At 39.3% G+C, this 24,061-nt stretch overlaps 1 protein-coding gene across 1 annotated transcript; it reads left to right on the top strand.

Annotated features, from left to right (window-relative positions):
* The first annotated feature begins 1,430 nt into the window (after positions 1–1,430).
* Positions 1,431–24,061, top strand: LOC140112466 (cryptochrome-1-like). The gene is made up of 11 exons (XM_072132514.1): positions 1,431–1,588; positions 5,510–5,931; positions 9,286–9,402; positions 11,825–11,975; positions 12,399–12,539; positions 13,044–13,214; positions 15,270–15,410; positions 16,754–16,905; positions 19,016–19,113; positions 21,145–21,255; positions 22,732–24,061. Exons 1-11 carry the CDS (start codon positions 1,493–1,495, stop codon positions 22,890–22,892), a joined length of 1,761 nt encoding a protein of 586 aa, XP_071988615.1. The 5' UTR covers positions 1,431–1,492; the 3' UTR covers positions 22,893–24,061.

The raw sequence follows: 24,061 nt of genomic DNA on the forward strand, positions 1-24,061 counted from the left end.
TCCATTAAAAGTGTTATTTGGAAAAACCCTTTTTGAAATGTTCCAATGGTTGATGCCTAGTCGTTTTGATTGTGCTGTGAGATGCAATCCAAAGGCTACAACTGTGAAATCATTATAAGGTAACATTGCGAACTCATCACATTTAACAAACGAGACGGAAACATTGGGGCTGATATATGTAGGGTCCGCGGACCACACTATCATTGGATATTCCAACGATTTCTGTTTTGTGCTGCATTTAGCAGGGGTTTTTGGCACATGCAATCGGATTTTGGCGAAATCGTGCAGACTTTCATGCGACACAAATCGGGGGGGTTGGTCGTCGGATGATCCGACTGATTCAGACTAAGTGCGGGATTTAACATTTAAACTGTGTCCCAAGCCAGGCACGTACATGCCCCGGGAAGAAGAAGGTTAACTCCGGCGGAAAGCGACAGATGCAGGATATCGAGCGCACGCTCATAGTGAATCGCGGCACAATCCATGATCGTCGGACATTTTGGATTGGGAATCGCAACATGGGCAAGTATATGTGCCCCATTGTGTTACCTCAGCATGGTTGGAGCCTTTGGATTGCGTCTCATAATGTACCATGTGAATTCAGCCATAGGGTGATGTCACACATGGCGTTTTTGGGCCGTTTTTAGTTACTGCGTTTTCAGATTGTAAAAAACGCATGTGTTTTTTTTAAAACACATGCGTTTTTGTCCAGTTTTAATTGTGCAAATTTGGAAAACTGGACAAAAGCGCATGCGTTTTTTACAATCTGAAAACGCACTAAACTAAAAACGGCCTAAAAAGGCCATGTGTGACATCAGCCATAGTCAGATTTTCAGTTCTATCCTATATGATGGATATTTGTTATATTTTCTCCCTAAAAGACCACTTTTCAATTTGGGTGTTTGTTTAAAAGAGCGCTCACTGCATTCCATGAGGGAAGCTTATGGAAAATGTGCATTAACACATTATTTAAACCATCGCTATTTACTAGAAATAAACAAAACACCAAAATATATATTTATTCGTTTTTTATTTGAGCAGCAATAAGCAACATTGTAATGTCTCTTATTGAATTATGGGGCCTAGTGACTCTCAGGTCATGGAGACCATAGAACCATTATACTAGAGCCATTGCACCTAAAGACCCAGAGGAAGGCAGAGCTCAATGTTCGGTGGGCAAACAGGGACTTCTTGGATAATATTTCTGCATGATGCAAGGACTCCTGTCCAGTCCATGGTAGCTGACGGCACACGGTTTCCACAAACCAGACACATTCACATGCAGGGGGCTAAATAACTAGATTTCAATTCATATTTGGAGCCATTGAATTGACCTTGTGTATGTCACTTATTCCCAAGCTATTGTGCTTTATCTCTGTGTAGGCCAGCTGCTACTGACTGACAGACTCTCTAATTGCTATATGGGAGGGGGAGGGATGCTACCCCTCCCCATGTGTCCTGCTTAGAGCTGGGAGGGGGAGCATTCCACTCCATGCACATACACATTGCTGAGCTGAAAGGGTTTGCTTCCTCCTTGCATGTATGGCGGACATGTACACATAGCACTGAAGACTTGCAGGAGCTCACAGTAAGTACTGCATAATACATAGTACTGTATAATGAAATATCTGGGATTTACAACACACAACTGTGGAGCAGAGTTTTATAAGGAAGGTCCTCAGTGCCTCCTACAAGAACACCACATAATAGTAAGGTTTTCTGTTTGCTAAGGTTGACGTTGGCAACAGGAGGGAAGGCTTATGGAAGGACAATAAGGAGGAATCTTGTCTCAGGGACTTGGTCATTTCATCATAAATATAAAGTACAGTAACTTATTTTGTCATCTCAATAAACGGTTGTATTTGACATTAGCAAAATATAACAATTTTAACATGGTTTGAACTTTAATTTACATAAGTTTTGTGATCCACACGAGTCTGGTATGTAGAACGTTATTGTACACAGCTGATAATCTACTTTTATGTGTGATAATAGTACACATGTGTATACTTAGTTAAATGCATTGGAACATGTTACGTTATGAAACATGCATACGAGATGGTATATGTGACTGCAAAAAAAATGTGCATTATATGGTGGCAAGCAAACAGTGGTCATATTCCTACATTAATGAGCGAAAAAAGAACTTTTTTGATTTTAGCAATCAGCTGCAATTAAACGAAGAGTGAAACATTTAAAGGGGCGTGAATACTTTCCGTACTCTCTGTATAAACCAATGTTCATCAGCTCTTGGTTTGTAATGGTGTATTATGTATGTACAATAATAGATGTATCAGTGGGAGGTTCTCTGTAAAGGGTACAAATGAGTATCTTATAAAGTGCCACATTAAATTGACATTTGACCTGTACTTGTCAGAATAGTATGCCTGCTAGACTGGGTCAGCAAGTGGACAGATGTATGTAGCAAAGATGAATTTTCATGTACTTAACTGTTATCCGTTAACATTTAATTTAGTGAGTTAGGGCCGATTCAGATCAATATTTGCTCTCTGTTTTACTACACAACAACAGCCTCTAGCACTTGATCGCTGCCGGCCAGCCTCTCGCTTATCTTCTTCTGTCCCTGCTGCACTCAACACATTAGTGAGGTGGCATGACCTATCCATGGGATAGGAAAGCACCTGTAAAATTCTCAATTTTGAGTTTACTCTGTCCTTTAGAAAGTATAGTTTGGGAAAGGTGTTGCCTTTGGTCTGATCATCTTTCACTGCTGTCTCTATTTGTCCTCAGGCTAATGCAGAATCTTCCTATAGAGAACCCGATATGACAGATCTAGTTCTGCTACAACTGTAGTAAGACTGCAAAAACAGGATTGAAGAGGACACAAAACAAGCGTATCTACGCATTCTCCATTAGCCAATAGAAATCTGTATAGGGCATCGCATGATATTGTACATACAATGCAAGCACATTAAAGTGCTAGCTGAGCATTGTGATAGAGTAGCTGCAGGTTGTGTGAGATCAATAAGTTCTATATTACAAATGCGACACCCATACATTTCTGTGGGCTCAACTTGCACTTCTATATACTTCTGATTCAAATAGAGTCTTGCCATACAGAATATAATTATATCAGTTAGTTGCAGTATTATTAGATATTTTTCCCTGGAGTTGAAAGTTTAAGACAAAGGCCCAGATTTATAAAACTGACTGGGCCATATGTGTAGTGCAAGTTTAGTGTTTGCACCAGTTTGACTCGAGTTTTGTGCATGCTGCGACACATAAATCTGAGGGTTCTGGTGCAGATTCACACTGGACGCCACATTTATGTTTGCAATTCCGACATAATTGTAGCACACGCCCATTACACTGAGTGCACCAGAAAAAACCTGGTGCACTCAGTTTAAGTGCTATTGGCGCGTGCCTCACCACCACCTGCAGCAAAATAGAAGTCCGCATCGGTGGCACAGTTGCCTTCTACAAAGCAGGACCTGACATTTGTGGACCACTTTTTCTTCTCATATTGTAGCCCCTCCTCTTATAGTGCCCCCCTAGAAGCTCCTCATCTTATTGTCCCTCCTCTTCCCCATCAGCCCCTATCATATTGTGGCCCCTCACCACCTTCTCTTCTTGTTGCTGCTTAATGAAATAATAAAGATAGATACTCGTCGGATTAACTCGGTTTCCGGAGGATACCAGCAGAGTTGATGTCCCTGGACATACCTCCAGCCAGCTCCCCTCCCGACCAAAATCCAGGACTGTCCAGTTGGATGCTGGACGGTTTAGAAGCTTAGTCAAAATATCACTTTTAGACTTAAATAGAAGCATAGAGAGAAGTCCTGCTGGACAGAAACATTTGGCCAGTTGTTGAATTAGATTGAATGATAGTTATTTCCCTGGAATGAGAATTCAATAGACGCTATTGCATGAACCACTGAGTATGGTACATTTCACTACACTGAGGATTGGACGTGCTCATCTGCTGCTTCCCTGTATGCCAATGATAGACATTCCTCCCTCTTTTGTCTCAGTTTAGGGCAGTGTAAGAAGGGGACAAGGGTGTCTGACGTGCAGACGGCTTCCCTGAAGAAATCTGTAGCAGAATGCAAGGCGCCAAGTATATTGACCATTTTGCCTAATAATATATAAGAAAATGATGTCCTTTTAAAAATTTCCAGTACTGTTCATCGGTAGTATGCTCTAAGGCCTGTTGTAAAATCGCACATTTTTGGTATCGTCCACCTACGAAACAGTTTTGGTCATTTGCAGTCCTAGTGCTATCGAGCTATACATTTTTGCTGTCTTTGTCAACCGAGTTGTGTCATGGGTGTGTTTCATTTGAATCAGTTTAGTACATTCTACGATTTTCTCGGTTAGGATTGATAAACATGCATAAATGTCCGACAATATGTAAAATGGCGTCTGAGTCCAGTGTAATATCTTTAACACACGTGCTAAACATTGAACTTACATGTAGCTCAATAGACTATAGAGTTTTAAAATATACCACTCTAAAATAGCGCTACTTAAAGGAAATATCTAGGTGATCAGTATCTAGTTGCAGCTATGCCCAAAAGCAATGTTGCTTCACTCCTTTGCAGACAGGAAAGCAGCAGATGAGCAAGGCCAATCCTTGGTATAGTAAAATGTACTGTACTCAGTGGTTTGTGCAATAGCGTCTATTAAATTCTCATTCCATATAATATATACACATATATTTTAAATGGCACTTAAGCTGAGTGCCATTTATTATATAATAGAATGGAATTCAGCTGAGGTGCAGACGTTACTTCGCTAGCATATAATGGAGCAATCCTAATGCTTATTATCAAAGTTTACAGATCCAAGCTGTTCAGGAGAAATATAGAAAAAATCATGGTCTGTTACGTTACATCTAATATTGCAGAGGTTTTAGAAATGTTTCTAGAAGAGAATAAGTAGATGGACAATGGCTTGTTTTCATGAGCTAGACCCCCCCCCCCTCCTTCCTCAACCTTATCAAACTGAATGATACTTAGAACATGTAACTCTTCATGTAGAGAAATCTGAGGAGCCAGGTAACCACAATGACCCTTGCTCACCTGTAGGAGCGACATTTCAAGGTCCTAACTGCTTATCAATAAATAAGTACAGAACACATTATCTAGCTACAGCCAGTGCCTTACATTAGCTCGCTCCTTGGCAAACAAATGCACGTGATACATACTGTTCATAAACATGACTAATATGAAAGTTAATATAAAAAAAGCTGCGTATATTAGATTGAGAGGCCTTTTATTGGCGTATTAAAAGGTTAGTAACAATTGCAAACCTTTGAGATTTCTCTGGGTCTCTTCGTCTGGTTAAACACCTTTAATGGGTTACAGCAACACAATTTGTATGTACAATATTTAAAAAATATTCCGTAAGTATGCATAAAAAATATGAATACAAACTATATTTTACATATAAATAGTCATAAGATATCATGTTTTTTCAATATAGAATTAGAACATGTTTTTGTAAGTTTGATTATGTATATCCTTACGCATATCTCCTCATTACATAGACCTTCACCATGCCTCACCGGACAATTCATATCTTTCGGAAGGGACTGCGACTTCATGACAACCCCACACTGCTGGCAGCACTAGAGTCTTCTGATGCTATCTTCCCATTGTACATATTGGATAAAAACTTCATCACCTCTAACACAAACGTTGGATCGAATCGCTGGAATTTCTTATTGCAATCTATTGAAGATCTTCATTGCAATCTTCAGAAGTTAAACTCTTGCCTTTTTGTCATCAAAGGAGACTATAAGCAAGTGTTGCGGGACTATGTGCAGAAGTGGAATATTACACAGGTCACTGTCGACCATGAAATTGAGCCATATTATAGAGACATGGATGAGAACATAACAGCAATGGGTCAGGAGCTGGGTTTTCAGTTTTTATCCCTGGTTTCTCATACCCTGTATGACATCAGAAGGTATGTACAATAATATATATAATATAATTATGTGTTTGATAGTGTTTTTTATTTTTTATTTTTTTGTCAAGATTAGTTGCTCATTGGAAATATGTTTACATTTTACAACAGACCAGCCTAGTGTGTCACAATATCCTTACATCCTTACATAAGGAATTTCTGTGATAAAATCCTACCTAGCACATAGGATCCCCATGTCTAACCAAATTCCTTGTTGTAATGGGAATAGTTTAAGAAAGTCAACCACTTCCCTTAAAAAGTCTAATCTTCTGGTAAGATATACACTCACCGGCCACTTTATTAGGTACACCTGTCCAACTGCTGGTTAACACTTAATTTCTAATCATCCAATCACATGGCGGCAACTCAGTGCATTTAGGCATGTAGACATGGTCAAGACAATCTCCTGCAGTTCAAACCGAGCATCAGTATGGGGAACAAAGGTGATTTGAGTGCCTTTGAACGTGGCATAGTTGTTGGTGCCAGAAGGGCTGGTCTGAGTATTTCAGAAACTGCTGATCTACTGGGATTTTCACGAACAACCATCTCTAGGGTTTGCAGAGAATGGTCCGAAAAAGAAAAAACATCCAGTGAGCGGCAGTTCTGTGGGCGGAAATGCCTTGTTGATGCCAGAGGTCAAAGGAGAATGGGCAGACTGGTTCGAGCTGATAGAAAGGCAACAGTGACTCAAATCGCCACCCGTTACAACCAAGGTAGGCAGAAGAGCATCTCTGAACGCACAGTACGTGGAACTTTGAGGCAGATGGGCTATAGCAGCAGAAGACCACACCGGGTGCCACTCCTTTCAGCTAAGAACAGGAAACTGAGGCTACAATTTGCACAAGCTCATCGAAATTGGACAGTAGAAGATTGGAAAAACGTTGCCTGGTCTGATGAGTCTCGATTTCTGCTACGACGTTCGGATGGTAGGGTCAGAATTTGGCGTCAACAACATGAAAGCATGGATCCATCCTGCCTTTTATCAACGGTTCTGGCTGGTGGTGGTGGTGTCATGGTGTGGGGAATATTTTCTTGGCACTCTTTGGGCCCCTTGGTACCAATTGAGCATCGTTGCAACGCCACAGCCCACCTGAGTATTGTTGCTGACCATGTCCATCCCTTTATGACCACAATGTACCCAACATCTGATGGCTACTTTCAGCAGGATAATGCACCATGTCATAAAGCTGGAATCATCTCAGACTGGTTTCTTGAACATGACAATGAGTTCACTGTACTCAAACGGCCTCCACAGGCACCAGATCTCAATCCAATAGAGCATCTTTGGGATGTGGTGGAACGGGAGATTCGCATCATGGATGTGCAGCCGACAAATCTGCAGCAACTGTGTGATGCCATCATGTCAATATGGACCAAAATCTCTGAGGAATGCTTCCAGCACCTTGTTGAATCTATGCCACGAAGAATTGAGGCAGTTCTGAAGGTAAAAGGAGGTCCAACCCGTTACTAGCATGGTGTACCTAATAAAGTGGCCGGTGAGTGTACATTCTAAATATGGTTTGTCCTCACAGCTTGGTAATGCTGTATCAACAATAACATATCTCCCCTTTTGAGCTAAAAACATTTATTTTTTTAAATGAATAAAAAAGTCTTTATAAAAATGGACACAAATCCTACACAAACATGCATTGTTTCCAGTAAAGGTTGTCATGACAATGACGGTAGTACAAGAAATGTGTGTATATATAGCATTCTGCAGTATGTTTGGTGCATGTCCTAAAAACATAATTGTTTTAATATCTGTTTTTCCCACAACTATGTATATTGGTCAGTATAATATGATATTAAAACAACCTGCCTACTATTGTGTAGATCCTGTGTGTTGCCAAAACAGCTGTAATCCATGATGCATGAATTCTACAAGACCTCTGAAGTTGTGCAGTATCTGGTCCCAAGATGCTAGCTACAGACTGACTTACCATGATGCAGTGTCATCAAAAGTAAAAAAAAAAAACAATATTATAATAATTGATTTTACATGTTTCCGATACTATAAACAGTTTTGCTTGCTTTTTCTATTCCCAAGATATTGTAAGTGAGAAACCAGGTCAGAGATGTTGGCTGTTTGGTAGCTTTTTGCTTAAATTCACGTGACACTTGTGTATTTCTCTGTTGTACAGCCTAATCACAATGTTATTGTCTTTTTCCTATGTAGTAAGTAATCCCCTTGGAGCAGCACTAGCAAATAGCAAAAGCACATAATAGGCCGAAAACTGGAACTATGTATTAAATACATAGCTTTTTTCGATGATCAAAGACTTTATATACCTTATATGTATCTAGCCAAATACATAAATATGATCATTACTGGCAACTTACTGAAAAAAAAAAACTTTTTTGATAACAAAGTTATATATTCGTTTATATTTACAGTAAGAAATGATTCTAAATCTTTTAATGATTGGGGGGAGCTTTAATCCTGGAGATTTCTGAATATAGCCTCACCTCTTCATTCCAACTTATCCCACAGAGGCTTAATCGTATAGATACCGTAGCTATTGTATTTGGGAAATCAATATCTTAAATTCCTGGCTTTGTTCCTATTTCTTTTCAATGTGACAGGGCACACTATCCATCTAGAAGCTGCCAGGCTCTGATCCAGTTGTTTATTTGTAACTATATTTCCCGTGTCGGATTGTTCAGATCCTTATGTTTGTCCGTTTTGTTCTTGTTTCCAACATATCCACTTCAAGAACTGACTGTTCACTGCCTATATGGGAAAACCCAAAACTGAAATAAGAACATTCAGACTTCATGCAAATGTTGCACTTGGTTAGTTATGAACTCATGGTTCCAGTGGTGTAAGGAATTTGTGCTATGTCCCTATGCCTCCCTATGTACTGAATGAGTGGGTTATAAGTCATCCTAAATACTGCTCAATCTTTAGTTTTATGTCTGTTGTGTAAGAGTTATGTAATACAGCCTGTAGATTAAAATATATCAAATTCTGCCCTAATGGCACAGACCAAGTTTAACAGGTGGTATTTACCCACAATAATAAATGAATATTACTCAATATATATGTAATGACCTAGTGGTTTGCCTTTTCGTCCTCCATGGTACTTTTTACTGTTACAGCTTATAACAAATATATCATGTTATCAACCCGCTAGTACCTAATAGTTTTCACAGCTGCTAACTCCACATTTGTGAACCATATGGACTCGCAAATGTGGCTCCCAGTTCAAAGTTTGGTCATTGGGGCCTGGCCATAGACCTTGAATTTACAGACTCCTGTATTTCATCTACACAGGGATTAATTTTGGGATTTTTCACATATATATTACCTCTGCCAGAACTCTGTGTGACATGCTATTTATATTTTCCAACTAGAATCATCACAGAGAATGGTGGAAGAGCACCTCTGACATACAAAAGATTTCTTCATATACTGTCTCGTCTTGGTGATCCTGAGCCACCTTCTCGAGAAATAACAGAAGAACATTTCATGTAAGTACTTAAAAAGAAAAGGGGGAATTTATTCAGACTGGTATTATAAACCTCATTCTTATAATTTCAAAATCTATTAACAGGCTCCAGCCTCTCCTCCAGCTGTAGTAAATGCGGGAAGCTGGGTCATTCCTGTCCCCCCCAACATGCCCAAAGTGGTGCGCAGGGTGGAAAAGCCCAAAAACTGTTGGTGTTGCTAATGTTTGCTTTAACTTGGCTGGTCAGGAACAGGTTGCATGAAAGATAATGTAAATTAATTGATAAATGTAAAGGATGTTCCTCATGAGCTGAGCCCTCTTTTAAAGTAAATAGTTTAATATACTGTATTATACAGCAGACAGCTGCCTGTTTTTGACACCTAAAAAGCGGCAGCGCATGGGCACTGGAGGGTCTCCCTGAATTTCTAATCTTTAAAGCTGAGTGTAAGTGCAGATTCCTTTAGCTGACAATCGAGTTTTACAATTGCCAAATTTTGCACAGCCGCTCTCTATGATTCAGGGAACGTCATAGACTGAGTTTTGAACTGGAATTCTCACCCCATCCTTTCCAAAATAAAGTTATTAACCACCATATACAGAAGCCATTGTCTGCTATAAGCTGAACCATGATTGGCTGCTATGCTGCCATAGGTCATAAATACGAGCTCTGAGCTGTGATTGGTTACTATTGGCAATGAGTATAAGACGCTTATGTGTGGGGATACATGGATAGGGATATAGAGATAGGGGGAGATTTATCATAAATGTCTGAGGTAAAACTGTTCCAGCTGCCCATGGCAACCAATCAAAGATCAGCTGTTATAAATGGCTGTGGGAAAATGAAACTTGAGCTCTAATTGGTTGCCATGGTCAAGTAGAGTTCTGCTCTCAGACACTTCTGATAAATCTCCCCAGACAAGGTGACAGTCAGAAAGTCACTGAAGGAGATGATCAGAGAGAGTTAGATGCATATAAAATATTTTTTTTGTCAACCCATTCTATTTTGTTATAGCTAAAAGCAGTTCTTTCCTATCCCGGGATGTACAGCTAGAAACATATAAATTGTAAATTTAAAAATACTATAGTTTACAGAAAACGCCAACTTAATGAACCGTCGCACTTCCATTTCTAGTCAAGCAATATCAAACATGGAGTTCAATAAACCAGAGCTAAACTCCGGCCCCATTTTTCAGCATGTTATGAAGAATGATTCTTCCATAGCAATCAAATACAGTCTTATTAATACAGGCAGTCCCCGGATTACATACAAGATGGGGACTGTAGGTTTGTTCTTAAGTTGAATTTGTATGCAAGTCGGAACTGTATATTTTATCATTGTAATCCCAGCCAGAACATTTTTGGTCTCTGTGACAATTGGATTTTAAAAATGTTGGGTTGTCATTAGAATCAGGAATAACACTAAAGCTTCATTACAGACACCGGTGATAACTCTTACAGCTGATTATTGTAGCCTAGGACTAAAGTACAATAAATTACCAATATCCAGAGGTGCGTTTGTAACTAGGGGTCGTATGTAAGTCGAGTGTTCTTAAGTAGGGGACCGCCTGTAATAAAAATACATGGATAAAAAACCACATAGTCAATACATAAACCTAAAACAGAGCTAGATATTTGTGCATATAATCCGGCAAACAAGCCTAACACACAAAATAATTTCAACCCCGTTGAAGATGACTCGTAATTGCTGAAATACACATTGGTGAGTGTAGTAGTATCTATCATCCGTTAATTAGACATGATAAATAACTATGATAGCGTGAATCACTTTTTTTTTTTTTTGATGGGAAACTTACATAATATTTGTAGAGTTAGGGCTCTTTCACGTCCGCTTTTTTTTTTTTTTTTTATTTATTTTTTCACTGAAGCCATTTCGCTTGGACACATACAGATTTTTTTTCACTGAACCCATTCTTTTTAATTGGCCTTTTTCCACTTCTTTTTATGCTGACCACTGATCAGTGGAAAAAAACTGAATTTAGAGCCTGTCCCTGTTTTATTCACTAATGACATTGGATCAGTGAACAAAAAGCCCATTGAAAAGAATGGGTCAGTAAGGCATCAATGCAAAATCACTGAAGCCGGGAAGAGAAAAAACAATCTGTATGTGTCCATAAGCCAAAATGGCTTCAGTGGAAATTTACTGATGTGAAAAAAAAACGCTGTGTGAAAGAGCTTTTAGTTAAAGTTATTATTGATCCCAATTGATCTTGGTAAATCTCTTGGGAAAAATACACATGGGATATTGATACCTTGAATTCAGGAGTTTAGTGCCTGATTCGGCTATGAATGACATATTGTAACCTGTTATGTACTGTGATTACCATAATATAGTTTTATAGTTGCTGAAAAGTACACTTTAGTTTCGTCAACCTTATGGTTATGAGATTTTAAATGATTAACTTTAATTTTTTATTTGATTTTAGGAAATGCACAACTCCAGCAGATGCCTTTGTTACTGAGGAACACAGAGTACCTCTTCCAGAAGACCTTGACGTACCTAGGAGTAAATCCACAAACTGGATCGGTGGCGAATCACAGGGTCTAAGGAGGCTTGAACAACATTTAGAAAAACAGGTCAACTTTTAACATTAAAAAAATCTAGATCTAATTTGTTTGTTTGCTTCCATGAGAATTTAAAAATAAAGTGTTGTTATCTAAAGGGCCTTTTAAAAGGAAGGCCTTATATATTCTTTTTTTCATCTCTTGTAAGCCAAACCCAGGTGCAGAGACTATAGAGAGTTACGTTAATATGAAAGTTGTTCTATGTGTTTGCCCACTTCTTTTTTTGGCTCACAATAACTGGAGAAAATAAAACGGTTAACGTAACGGAGATGCAAACTGGGTCCAATTTGTATGTTGAAATAAACCTATTTTTTATTACGGTAACTGAAACCTCTTTATATACAGTCAGTTGACGCAGTGGAAGTTCACGTGTATTATGTTAACCCTAAGCATTATTTCTTTAAATTATTGCAACTATACTCTATTGTTTTTCAGGGTTGGGTTTCACAGTTCAAAAAACCACAAACCATCCCAAACTCTCTACTTCCAAGCACTACTGGCCTGAGCCCTTACTTTAGTGTTGGGTGCCTTTCAGTCAGGGTTTTCTTCCAGAAGCTTTCAACTATATATGCTCAGGTGAGTACTGTTACTAGACCTGATAAGGCATTCTAGCTGATCCCTAATAATGGAAATTAGAATTGTTTTGCATAAAAAGTGAGTTTTTTTTATCTTCCATGACTATAATAGGAGTTTCTGTTATATTTTAGATTTTATTGGATGAAAATTTGAGCCTTTAAAGCAGATGTTAACCTAGCCTTAGGCTTCATTCCCACGGCACGGCTAGACCGGACCCTGGGCAAGCAGAGGGGCGGGAGTAGGAAGGGTGACAATAAACAATACAATAAAAAGAAATGCCAGTTTTATATATATATATTTTTTTAAAAAGATCCTGGACAAGCAATGGTTGATTGTGCTGAAGCTTTCTAATCTCTAGGCGTCTTATATGTTTTTAATTAAAAAGACATACGGTAACTGCTCACCATACCATATAGTGTTTTGTGTTTTTGTGGGTTGTTTTGTGTTCGCAACTAATACATAAAGTCTGTTATATAAAGCTTCACTTTATATACTGTATTCCAGGCAAAAAATCATTCTCTTCCACCAGTATCTCTACAAGGACAATTGCTTTGGAGGGAATTTTTCTATACTGTAGCCTCTTACACTCCAAACTTCACAAAGATGGCAGGAAACCCCATATGTCTTCAGATAGACTGGTACAAGGACGAGGATAAACTTAATAAGTGGACAAAGGTAAAAAAAGTTGCATTTCAGATACAGTACTTTGTTATGCCTATCGATAGTCATGGTGTAATACACTAACCATTTGTCATTATGTTAGCTTTTTATAAACTAAACCTTGACTAATGAACTCTCCATTATGTCCAGACTTAAAGGACTGGGGTGTAGAGTAGCCTCTTCAGTAGCTATAGAAAAGGCTACTCCACTGCGTATTCAGCAGCGCCTCTCTTATAGATTTATATCTGGGGCTCAAACCCCTAATCATTGTAAGGTGACTTTCAAATTAAATGAGTCTGTGTCCAGCGCTGGAATTGACTAACTTGAATGAAAAGACAAGACCTGTCCTTGCAGGAAGTTAGCAACAAGACTGATAAGTTTATTGAGGGACGAACATTTATAGAAAACCATAAGGCACTTTACATAAGGCGTGTAATTAGGAAAGCAGCAACTATAATTGGGTGTTCTCACCCAGGAAATGTAACACTATTGGATGTAAGCACACAAAGGAGTCTAATACTATTGGCTACATGCAAATACTGAAACTTCACATAAACCAAATGTCCAGATGTCCACCTGGATACCTTCCACTAGGTGGTGCTAGTGAGCACTAAGTCTTTGTTTGCTGAGGGAAACACCCAAACTTAGTTATCACTACACAAAGTTATGTGAAATGAATGCTGAATCTTTAAAATGTCCGACAATATGTAAGATGGCGTCTGAGTCCAGTGTGATATCTTTAACACCTCTTAATAGTGCTCGTTCCAGCAGCTGCATACCCTTGTCTGCAAAGTTCTCGATCTGCACATGCGCGGTAGCTTCAGCAATCGAGGGTGCACAACAGCTGGAAGGTCCGTGATGAAGGCAAGCTGGTAGATGGAATCCACACAGTCTACTGGGGCGTGGAGTAGCCTTTGCTCCTGCCAGTAGCCTCTGACAATTATTTGCATAAATAAATGACAAATAATTTAAGTGCTTCTAATGAATTTAATGATTAATCAAAAATACTATCTTTTTCACACTTCAGCTTTTTTTTTAACTGATCAGTGGTAAATTTAAAACATGTTCTTTTTGTGTTTTAACTGACAATATTGGATCAGTGAAAAAAACTGAAAAGATGATTCAGTAAGACCTCACTGAAGCCAGTAAGAGAGAACCAATCTGTCCGTAAGCCAAAATGGCTTCAGTGAAAAGGTACTTAACCATCAACAGACTTTAATGGGGGGGTGAATGTTAATTTGACCATTTGGGCCCCATATAGTTTACCTCAGTCCTCTATATGCTCCTACTAAGAGAACTTAATGTGATGCTGACATTGATTTCTGTAGCTGCATTAACCCCTTCCCGACACTTGACGTAACCATACGGCACAAGCGAGGGCGACTCATGCCGTACCATTTCGTCCTGCACCGGTTCCCAAACGAGGTTGCATGCATGACCACATCTTGTAAGGGGCTTCTGATGTGGATCAGACTCCCACCCCTCCCTCCATCCTGCGCTGTTTACCTCTGATGCCTTTAAAAAGTGACAATACAAATCTGCTCTGAATGGCACTCCTTCTCTTCAATGCCCATACAACAGTTTACCACCACATTGTATATTGTTATACTCAGCGAAAAATTTGGGTTTCAAACTTTGTGGAGCATTTTGGTATTTTATCGACTTAGTATGTGTAAATGTAAGGGCACACATAAAAAAAACATGTCAAATATCCGGTTTTTCATAACACAAAACGGATCACCCAAACTAACATGAAGTACAATGTGTCCAAAGTTATAAGTACCTATAGTGACACATGTCAGATTTGAAAATATGGGCCGTGTCTGGAAGCTGCAAAATGGCCAAGTCGAGATCAGATAAAATAAGAGCAGGTGTTATCAGATGGTCACAAGAGTTTATACATGGGACAATAATTGACTAAAGTGTATTAAATGTTTATTGGTTGTATCTGAAGGTACATTGATGTAAATAAAGTGAGCTGTAATACTTGAGACCCCACATTGGCATATGTGATATTTCTGCTGTGAAAGAAAGTAGCCATGATTTTTTTAATATTACATTTACATTTAGGCACAGACTGGTTTTCCTTGGATTGATGCAATAATGACTCAACTGCGGGAAGAAGGTTGGATCCATCACTTGGCCAGACATGCTGTGGCCTGTTTCCTTACCCGAGGAGACCTGTGGATCAGCTGGGAAGAAGGAATGAAGGTATTGTGATAAAGTCACTGATTTATTGAACTCCAGTGCAGCACTGTTTTTGGCAATATAAAATATGTAGCAAATTCGAGCAAAAGAATATAATATGTGAACAGAAGTTTTGTACTAAAACTTCCATCTGTGTCTGCATGGTGGCCACTGAAATTGTAGCTGCTTATGATCCTCAAGTCTGGTTATGGGGCATTTGGAGTCTGTTTGTCATATAGACTTGCCCTCATGTAACTACTTCTCCCAAGTGGTATTTCAAAGCTCTATAACTAGTGATCAACATGATCAACCTTCCTTTATCATGTCAACAATGTACCACCTCTAAAATGGGCAAAATATTTTTGTTGACTACTAAACATGCCTCCAGAAATACTCAATTCAAGATTCACACGTTTTCTACCCTTACTTTCCAACTTTTATCCCTTTACCGTGCTCATCCTCCAGGACAGTGGGCCATAAAACCACTAGTACTGTAGACCAACAGAAAAATCAACATTAAAGAAGGGAATGAAATATAAGGGATGTGAACCATGACTGCAGGCATAAAGCAATAGCTAGGGGGATGGGGAGTTGAGTTCAGCGTTGGGAGGGGTAATGTTTAGAGAAGGAAAGGGACAGGGGGTGCAAGGAAATTGTAAACAGTGCAACATGTTGGCAGTTTAGAGTGAGCCAGAGCATTTGCACCAAGAATCAATTTAACCCGCCAAGCGGCCCCGTTTTTGTCGAAGGAATCTATTATTATTGTTGCAACTGCAGTGTGAGAAGGGGTTTTCAGGGGCAAAGGGGTATTAACAGGAGGGGATGTGGCAGCATGGGGCTGCCTAGTCTCCCCCACTTTTGTGGAGATGGAGAATTCCTGTAAACAAGCATTCCATGGGTGGTTCAAGTCTCAAATTGGTGCCCCCAGTCAGGCGCAATAATTGCTGTGGGGGAAAAAGCAAGACTCAAGTTTTTTTTACAATGTTTTATTACTGGATTAGGAGGATTTACTCATGATATAGATATACATGTTGATAGATCAATAGAGTAATGAAATGATATATTACACAAGTTTAGTTTTATTACGTGTCTGCTTGTTTGCTCCAGATTTCTAAAAACAAGAAGTGTATATATATATTTTATAAGAAGTAGTGTTTTAGGGTACATTCATCTGTCTTGAGCTTTATTTATATCTTAATTTTTTTTTCTGCATTCATTTGCATTGATATTTGCACAATATGTAATGAGGTCATCTTTACAATGTGAATAAAACTGATGCTTTGTTAGGCGGTATTATTCATATGCTTATTCAGTTAATTGGTCTGCTGTGCACTTGGTGACCTGAAATTGTACCTTTTTTTTTCTAGGTCTTTGAGGAACTGCTGTTAGATGCAGATTACAGCATTAATGCAGGGAATTGGATGTGGCTTTCAGCAAGTGCTTTTTTCCATCATTACACTCGTATATTTTGTCCGGTTCGCTTTGGAAAACGAACTGACCCAGATGGCAATTACATACGGTAAGCGCAATTTGAAACATAATATTAAAGCTCAAGATCTATAGCTTTGAAAAGAATCCAAAAGCTGAAAAGAAATAAAGGGCTTCCCACTATTTTATGTTATAAATCCTTACATATAAATAGTGCAAATAATAGTGCAAATTATATGATGGATAATATAATCTCCTATTCTGTCATCATATTTCATCATAAATGTGAAATCCAAACTATACAAATTTTATAATGCATCACCAGGGCTAAGGACCAGGGACTTCTCCTTAGAGGGGGACTATTGATTGCTTTGCCATGCTGGATACCCTATTTGGTTATGGCATTATAATGAAATTATCAAATAATAATCACATTTTTATAGTTGTGGAAATGGTAAAAATAGCTGTGTTGCAGACAGTTCGATTAATTTTTTCCATTACAGCATCACCATATGTTTTTTTTTTTCCTATTTATTAGTGTATATACATTTTAAGAAATGAGGATTTGATGATCCCTTACTTTCACTTTGAGTGTAAAGTCCATTCTCAGAGTTGTGTCCAATAAAACACCCTGAACCAGAGTCTCTACTGTTCAAATAGCACCCACACACAGCGCCTGAGCTAATGCTATGTTTGCAGATACAACCTCCATTCTAACATCTTTTCAATAAATATTTACATTGTCAGTACCCCTAGACAGAAATCCATAAATTTAAAGGGAATGTGTCAGGTGTTTTTCCACCCGTTACTAGCCACAGTATGTGCAGCAACAGTGCTGCCTCTGACAAAACTTTGTTACAATAATCTTATCTAGTCACAGGGGTTGGGCGCTGCTTCATCTAGTCGTGTGGTCATTTTGCTAAATATTTTGGCAGTATTCCCATCTATACATTGACATTAAATTTAATTCATCTGCCATATGTATATGCAACATCCCCCACCGGAGTCTAGCCTTTTCTTGGGGCCCGGAGGCAGCCAAGGCCCAGAATACCGGAGTGGCTGGCTAGTGAAGCCTTGGGCACACTGATGTCATGGTGCTTGTTATAGGGAGCGGGGGGCTGACCTACAGCCTGGGGGAATGTCAGCAGGTGGTGTGTGCAAGAAATATGGAGGGAGAGGCTGATGTACTGGTTCTCCCTGGGGCAACCCCAGTGTTGTCTGTAAGATAGGTCCCTGGGTAATGGATGGGGAAGCCCGTGGTGGTGGTACAGCCGTATCCAGTGATCAGACAGAGGCAACGTTGTGCAAATCAACTCACAGTTCTTTATTGAAAAACAGGCCAAAACGGTCAAACAGAGGATCTGGATTCTGGTACTGGAGTGGTGTCCTCAGGAAAACAGCACCAGCCTGGTAGTAGATGCAGATGCATTGAGCTGGAGCTGCGTCCAAATTGTTGAAGCTGCAGCTCTGGATTAGAGTCTCCTGACTCAGTTCCAGGTATTGGTTTCTGTGGCAGCACTAAAGGTGTACTAAACACTGTACAGGGCCGTGGGACATGCAGTAACTCTTTGCCATTTCATATGCAAAATCAAAGTTTCTTTGAGTAATCGCTCCAGCAATGGTGGTCCTATCCAAGGACATTGATCTTGTTTCTAAGGAACAACATGGCTACATTTTAAGGTCGAATTCACACTGCCGGGATGCCGGGCACCCGGCGACACGGGGAGCGGAAGAGCTGCTCACCCCGTCCCTCTCCATAGAGGAATATGGCGCATGGCGTTGTATGCTGAGAAAAATAGGACATGTCCTATCTTTTCACGGGGTACGGTGCAGCACCGTACTGCCCCCGTAGGGGGCTGTGCGCCCATTGTCCTCTATGAGGGATGTATATAGGCCGTATATACGTCTTACATGGTAAATTCTCTTCACGCAGGTCTTTTTTTTTTTTTTTTTTTTTTTTACCAATTGAAAAATATGTATGTATATGCTCTGATCAGAGTCGGTCACACCTCACAGCCCATGATTTAGTGCAATGATTCCTTATAGTGTTGAGCATTGTTTTTCTGCACAATGCTGAATATTCTAGAATATAGAAGGGCATCATTTCACAGCAGTGGTGGTTTCTGGGACAAATTCCTCATGACATTTTCCCTTTTAAATATTTTCATTACAGTGTGTCTAATGGAGATTTTTCCCCACAGAAAATACTTGCCCGTTTTAAAGGACTTTCCTGCGAAATACATTTATGACCCATGGACTGCACCAGAAGATATTCAGAAGCAAGCAAAATGCATAATTGGTAAATTAAACTGCACATGGAGGTTTAACATCTCCAACAAAAGGGAAGTATGAATGTCTTGAAGCTTGGCTTACCCTGTGCCATAGTTGATAAAATAGCTGTAAATGAGGTAAGGCTTATATAAGAATTGGGTTTAATGTGTAAAGGAACAACACTTCCAGGACACTTAAGGTCACCCAAGTTTCATTATTTTCCACGGCATAGGAGATAACAATGTGCTTGGTTGGATTCTGGCCACCAGGACCCGACCGATTACTTAAAATTAGAGCCCTATCGCTTATATCTGACGGAGCAGTAAGGCCAGCATGCATCCATGTCTGTGGTAGTGCTGTTTTAGCCAAACAAAACACTAGGATATTTCTAATGCTCTCATAGTGAATGAATGATGGGGCTTAATGAAGTTTAGTGCTCTGTTACAGAATGGGAAACTGACTGACCTCAAAAAATTTGAGATAATTTTTTTTTTTTTCTTTGTGTTGTTGCAATGTAAAACCATATAGATTCAAAGTATAAAAGGAGACGGTGGAAGGGAGTGCTGTGTTTTATTGTTGCTTTGTACCTATTCTACATATCTATCTGTGTTTGAACATTGGATGGAAAAACCTAAGTGTATAGTATTTTAACATGAAACCTTAGCTGTAGTCTAGTTTATTACCAGTTAGCCTTTTCAACAGCTGCGAATAAACCACTACACAAGCGCTACATAGTTGCATCACCAGTGTGAATCCAGGATGTTGCTGCATTGACGTCACCTGTGTGTGACAGACTACTAAGAGGGTATGCAATCTCCAAAGGAGATGCACATGTGCAGTGAGACAGTGGAGCCACAATGTAGCCTCCACTGCTGACTGCACCTGTCAGAAACCAGAGGCAAACTGCGCAAGCTTCGGATTTCGGCAGTGATGCTCCGACTACAGAAGAAGGGAGGGAGTAGAGGAGATTGTCCAGAGAAGCTTTACCTGTGTGACCTTATGACATTATGAAGATACCAATATTACTCAGTGGTCTTTCCTAGCAAGTAGCTAGGTAGACTTCTTTTTTAGGTGGATTTCTAAAGTAAACTTTCTGTAGGTTATAGGGGACCTGTCAGAAATTGCCTTATTAAACCATTACCAGTATGTTGTCAAGCATCTGAATACCTTCTTGTGGGTATTTCTTTCATGACCCATCGTGGTGGCATCAGCCAGAAAGTCAACATTGAATTGACATGTAAATTGTTTTTAGAAAGCCGGGGGAGCAGAGAGTTTAGCTCTGAAGTCAAGCTCCCCCCCCCCCCCCCACCTTTTCTAAGAAAGCCCCCTCTTCTGTGATTGACGTCATTCACCAGACTTCAGGAGAGCCAATTATTTTGTTCTTGGATGCAGGATCATCCATTCCAAAAATGGGGACATTCTTAGGTGGAGAGAGCTTGACTTCTGTGCTAAACTCTCCACCTCCATGACTTTTTACAACCAAGCTACATCTCTCTTCCAAGAAGATTTTCTGGATAATGTCAACATGTTGAACCATGAAAGAAATACCATCTAGAGTGTGTGAAGATGATTGACAATATAATGTTAATGGTTTATGTCAATTTCTCCTTAAAGTTTCCTTTTAAATTGACAAAACCTGATGACAGGTTCCCTTTAACTAATGGGCAGTTTGGGCACCAGTAATTTTACCAGTAGATAAAAACTTTCTAAGAACAGTGATCTGTGGGCCACATTCCTACTTTATATCCACAGCACACATTTTATTTTTTGGGCAGTTGCTAGCAGTTTGAGACATTTTATTTGTGTTAGGAGCAGTCTTTATAGCTCATATGGTACCTTGGTAATGTTTTCCGTGTAGAGTTGTCTTCTCACCAATGTCACACCAATATTTTCAATAATACAGACGTGTGAATTGATCATAGCAAAGCAATGACTCCAGTTTCAGGGTGAATGGATTCATGATCTATGTATTTTGACAGTGAGGTATAAAGTCTCATAATTTACGCTAGCAAACACTGATCTTTTGGAGTTTTTTTCCCTATAAATTTGCAACTTTTAGGTCAAGATTATCCTTTTCCTATGGTGGATCACAAAGTGGTCAGTGAACATAATTTGCAATTAATGAAACTGGTGCGTGAACAGCAGCATAAAACTGCCGATCTTACCCAAGGTAAAGTTAGAGCCACAATTCAAGGTGACCATACAGACACATTATGGTTTTCGTTCAAATATGCTGTATAGCTGCTAAGCTGTACAGAAATAAATGGAACTTTGCTACATTACCAGGAACTAATTATGTCAGGTACCCAAAGCCCCTCTGTGCTTCCGATTTACAGCAGTTTGTCTATTAGACTGTCTCACCTGGCCCCTCTGCTCCCTCAGCAGATGTAATGTTTCAGAAGGAAAAGTGCTCCTGCGCAGTGTAACAGCCTGTGAATCTGCAGCTCTGGGAACCACCCCAGTAGCCCTTAAGGCTCATTAGCGTAATTTTAAAAGATTATTTGAGAGGTAAGGATGCCATGGAAAACAAATATAAGTGCCATGATCTATGAGTAAGTGTCCCTGGTTTATATTTCTTGATTTTGATGGTAGATTTCCTTTAAAGGTAGCCGTTCACCAGGGACCTCATTCTCACTAAAGACGGGTTGCAGAAACCCTTTACACCTGCATTGCAGTGATGCTTTTCTGCCTTTTCTCAGCATTTGCATTACAATATAGTTGTGTGATTTAACCTACCTGACTTCCTAAAAAAAATCCTAGGGTAAGTTTTGATGCATTAAAAAAAAAAAAAAAGTTCTCTTTGCTGCTCAATCACTCCTCAGCTCTCAGCCCGCACATTTCTGCTAAAGTAAAACTCCTCCCTCCTGCTCCTTCACCCACACAGGGAAAGAGCTCATGGCCTGGTGAGTTCACATCAATGGGGGAGGTAAAAGTTGTACAGGAGCAGAAAGGTGGGGGCTGAGAGCTGAGGAGTGATTGAGCAGCACTTTTTTTTTCCCTAAAAAATACATCCTAACCAAAACATACCCTGGAACTCATTAGAGGATTTTGACTGGAAGCCAGGTAAGTTAAAATACACAATATTGTAATGAAAATGCTCAGAAATGCTTGAAAGACATATTTGCAATGCAGGTTTGATGGGCTTCTTCAACCGGTCTTTAGTGAAAATGAGGTCCCTGGTGACAGGTTCCCTGTAAGTTTTTCACTGCCATCAAATATCATTTGTAGCGGCTTACTCTCCTCACAGAGTCTGAAACACTATCCTAAAGGTATGATGTAAAGGTATTGTTTCCCACCCTGTATCTCTGTATGCACAGGACTGAACAGGTGATTGGTGCACTGGGTGGGTGTCACCCCCTCACCGATCAGTTATTGAGGGCTTATCCTATATATGGCCTAACTCCTTTCTAAGACCGTTTGTCTTTCATAAATCTCCCTCTGTCCCTCACTAAACTATCATAATTTTCTCATGTGGGCCGCAGCCTCAATTTCCCATATTTGTTATCCCAAATTTTTATGTGGGTACAACTTCAAGCATGACTGCTAGGCAGGTGACAAATCCCACTGACATCCCAGCTAGCCTCATTACAATTAACTTTTTTTTTTTATGTCATATGAACTTTCACAAAAATGTAATCCTTTTTAGATGCTGCTGATGATCCCATGGAGATGGATATCAAAGAATACTTTAGAAAGGACAAGGAACCTAATTCTATGGAAAACCCAAATAAAAAGCGCAGATGTGCAGAAGACATGAATGTAGAGCAAGTGAAAACACATGAGCTCTGCAAAGTGAAAGTCTGTTGAATTCTTGTAGAGGAGGTTTCTAATATGTTCCTGGGTGTTGTGATACATATGATGTGTTGGTTATGTCATGATTTGCTTTTACTAAGCCTGAGTTATTCTTACAACTATATTATCCTATTAATATTCCTATTCAATTTTCAATGAGGAGGCCTAATGTCAGAGGTTATGTATAAAACGGGCACAGAACTATGTAGCCCTTGTGAATTTGACTGGTGACTAGAGCCATTGGTGTGAAACATTGAGGAGGAGATCCATGGACAATGAAAGCACGAATGTCTAATGGAAGTTTAAAGACTGCAACATGTATAGGGTCTCAGGGACTGAAGGTGGAGGCTTTGAACTTCCAAACAATATTGTTACTTTGACTGTACCAAGCTCTTCTTCTTGACAGTTTGTACTGACCACCCCGTTATCTTGTACATAAAGGATAGATAACATATCACTTTGTAACATCAGGACATGTCCACCCAAGGGAAATAGTAAGAAATGACACATCTACTGTACATTGTTTTTAGTTCTAAACATTTATGGGAGTCCAGAATATCTAGTAGATTTGTATTCCTTACTGGGACAAGTATCTGGGGGGAAGCTATTGGGTTATATCCATTTAACTATGAAAAACTGTCATTTTCATCCATTTTTAACAGCCAAGTTTCTCCTATTTTCTGTTCCTCCATGAATAATCATATATGATTGGAGGGAGTTTTTGCAAACTGTATTGGAAGTAAAAATGGCCTTTGTTGCTCCATAGCAACCATTCACCGCACAGCCTTTTCCCCAATAAATCTTCTTGAAAATTGAAAGCTGTGCTGTGATTGGTTGCATTGTTTTTAGGTTCAGAATTCTGTCCAGGTTGTCCATCTCATTCCATTCAGGGAACTGTACTGCCATAGGGTACAAACTACCTTATTTTCACATTTCATACAGTGAATATATACAGATATTACAAAAGGTATATACATATGTGATCTTCGTATATTTTACCATATTTCAATTTTTTTTGTCATGTATATACAACTCTGTTGAGCCAGATAAGTCTCATTGATGTTTTTATATTTTATTGTGAAATATTAACTATTATTTTGTATGATGATGTATTAAAAGCCATAAAGACTCTTGTCTCTGTTTGGAATAAAATACAATTATTTGATAAAAAAAAACAGCAAATA

Source organism: Engystomops pustulosus, unplaced genomic scaffold, assembly GCF_040894005.1.
Source record: "Engystomops pustulosus unplaced genomic scaffold, aEngPut4.maternal MAT_SCAFFOLD_799, whole genome shotgun sequence".
Lineage (NCBI taxonomy): Eukaryota > Metazoa > Chordata > Amphibia > Anura > Leptodactylidae > Engystomops > Engystomops pustulosus.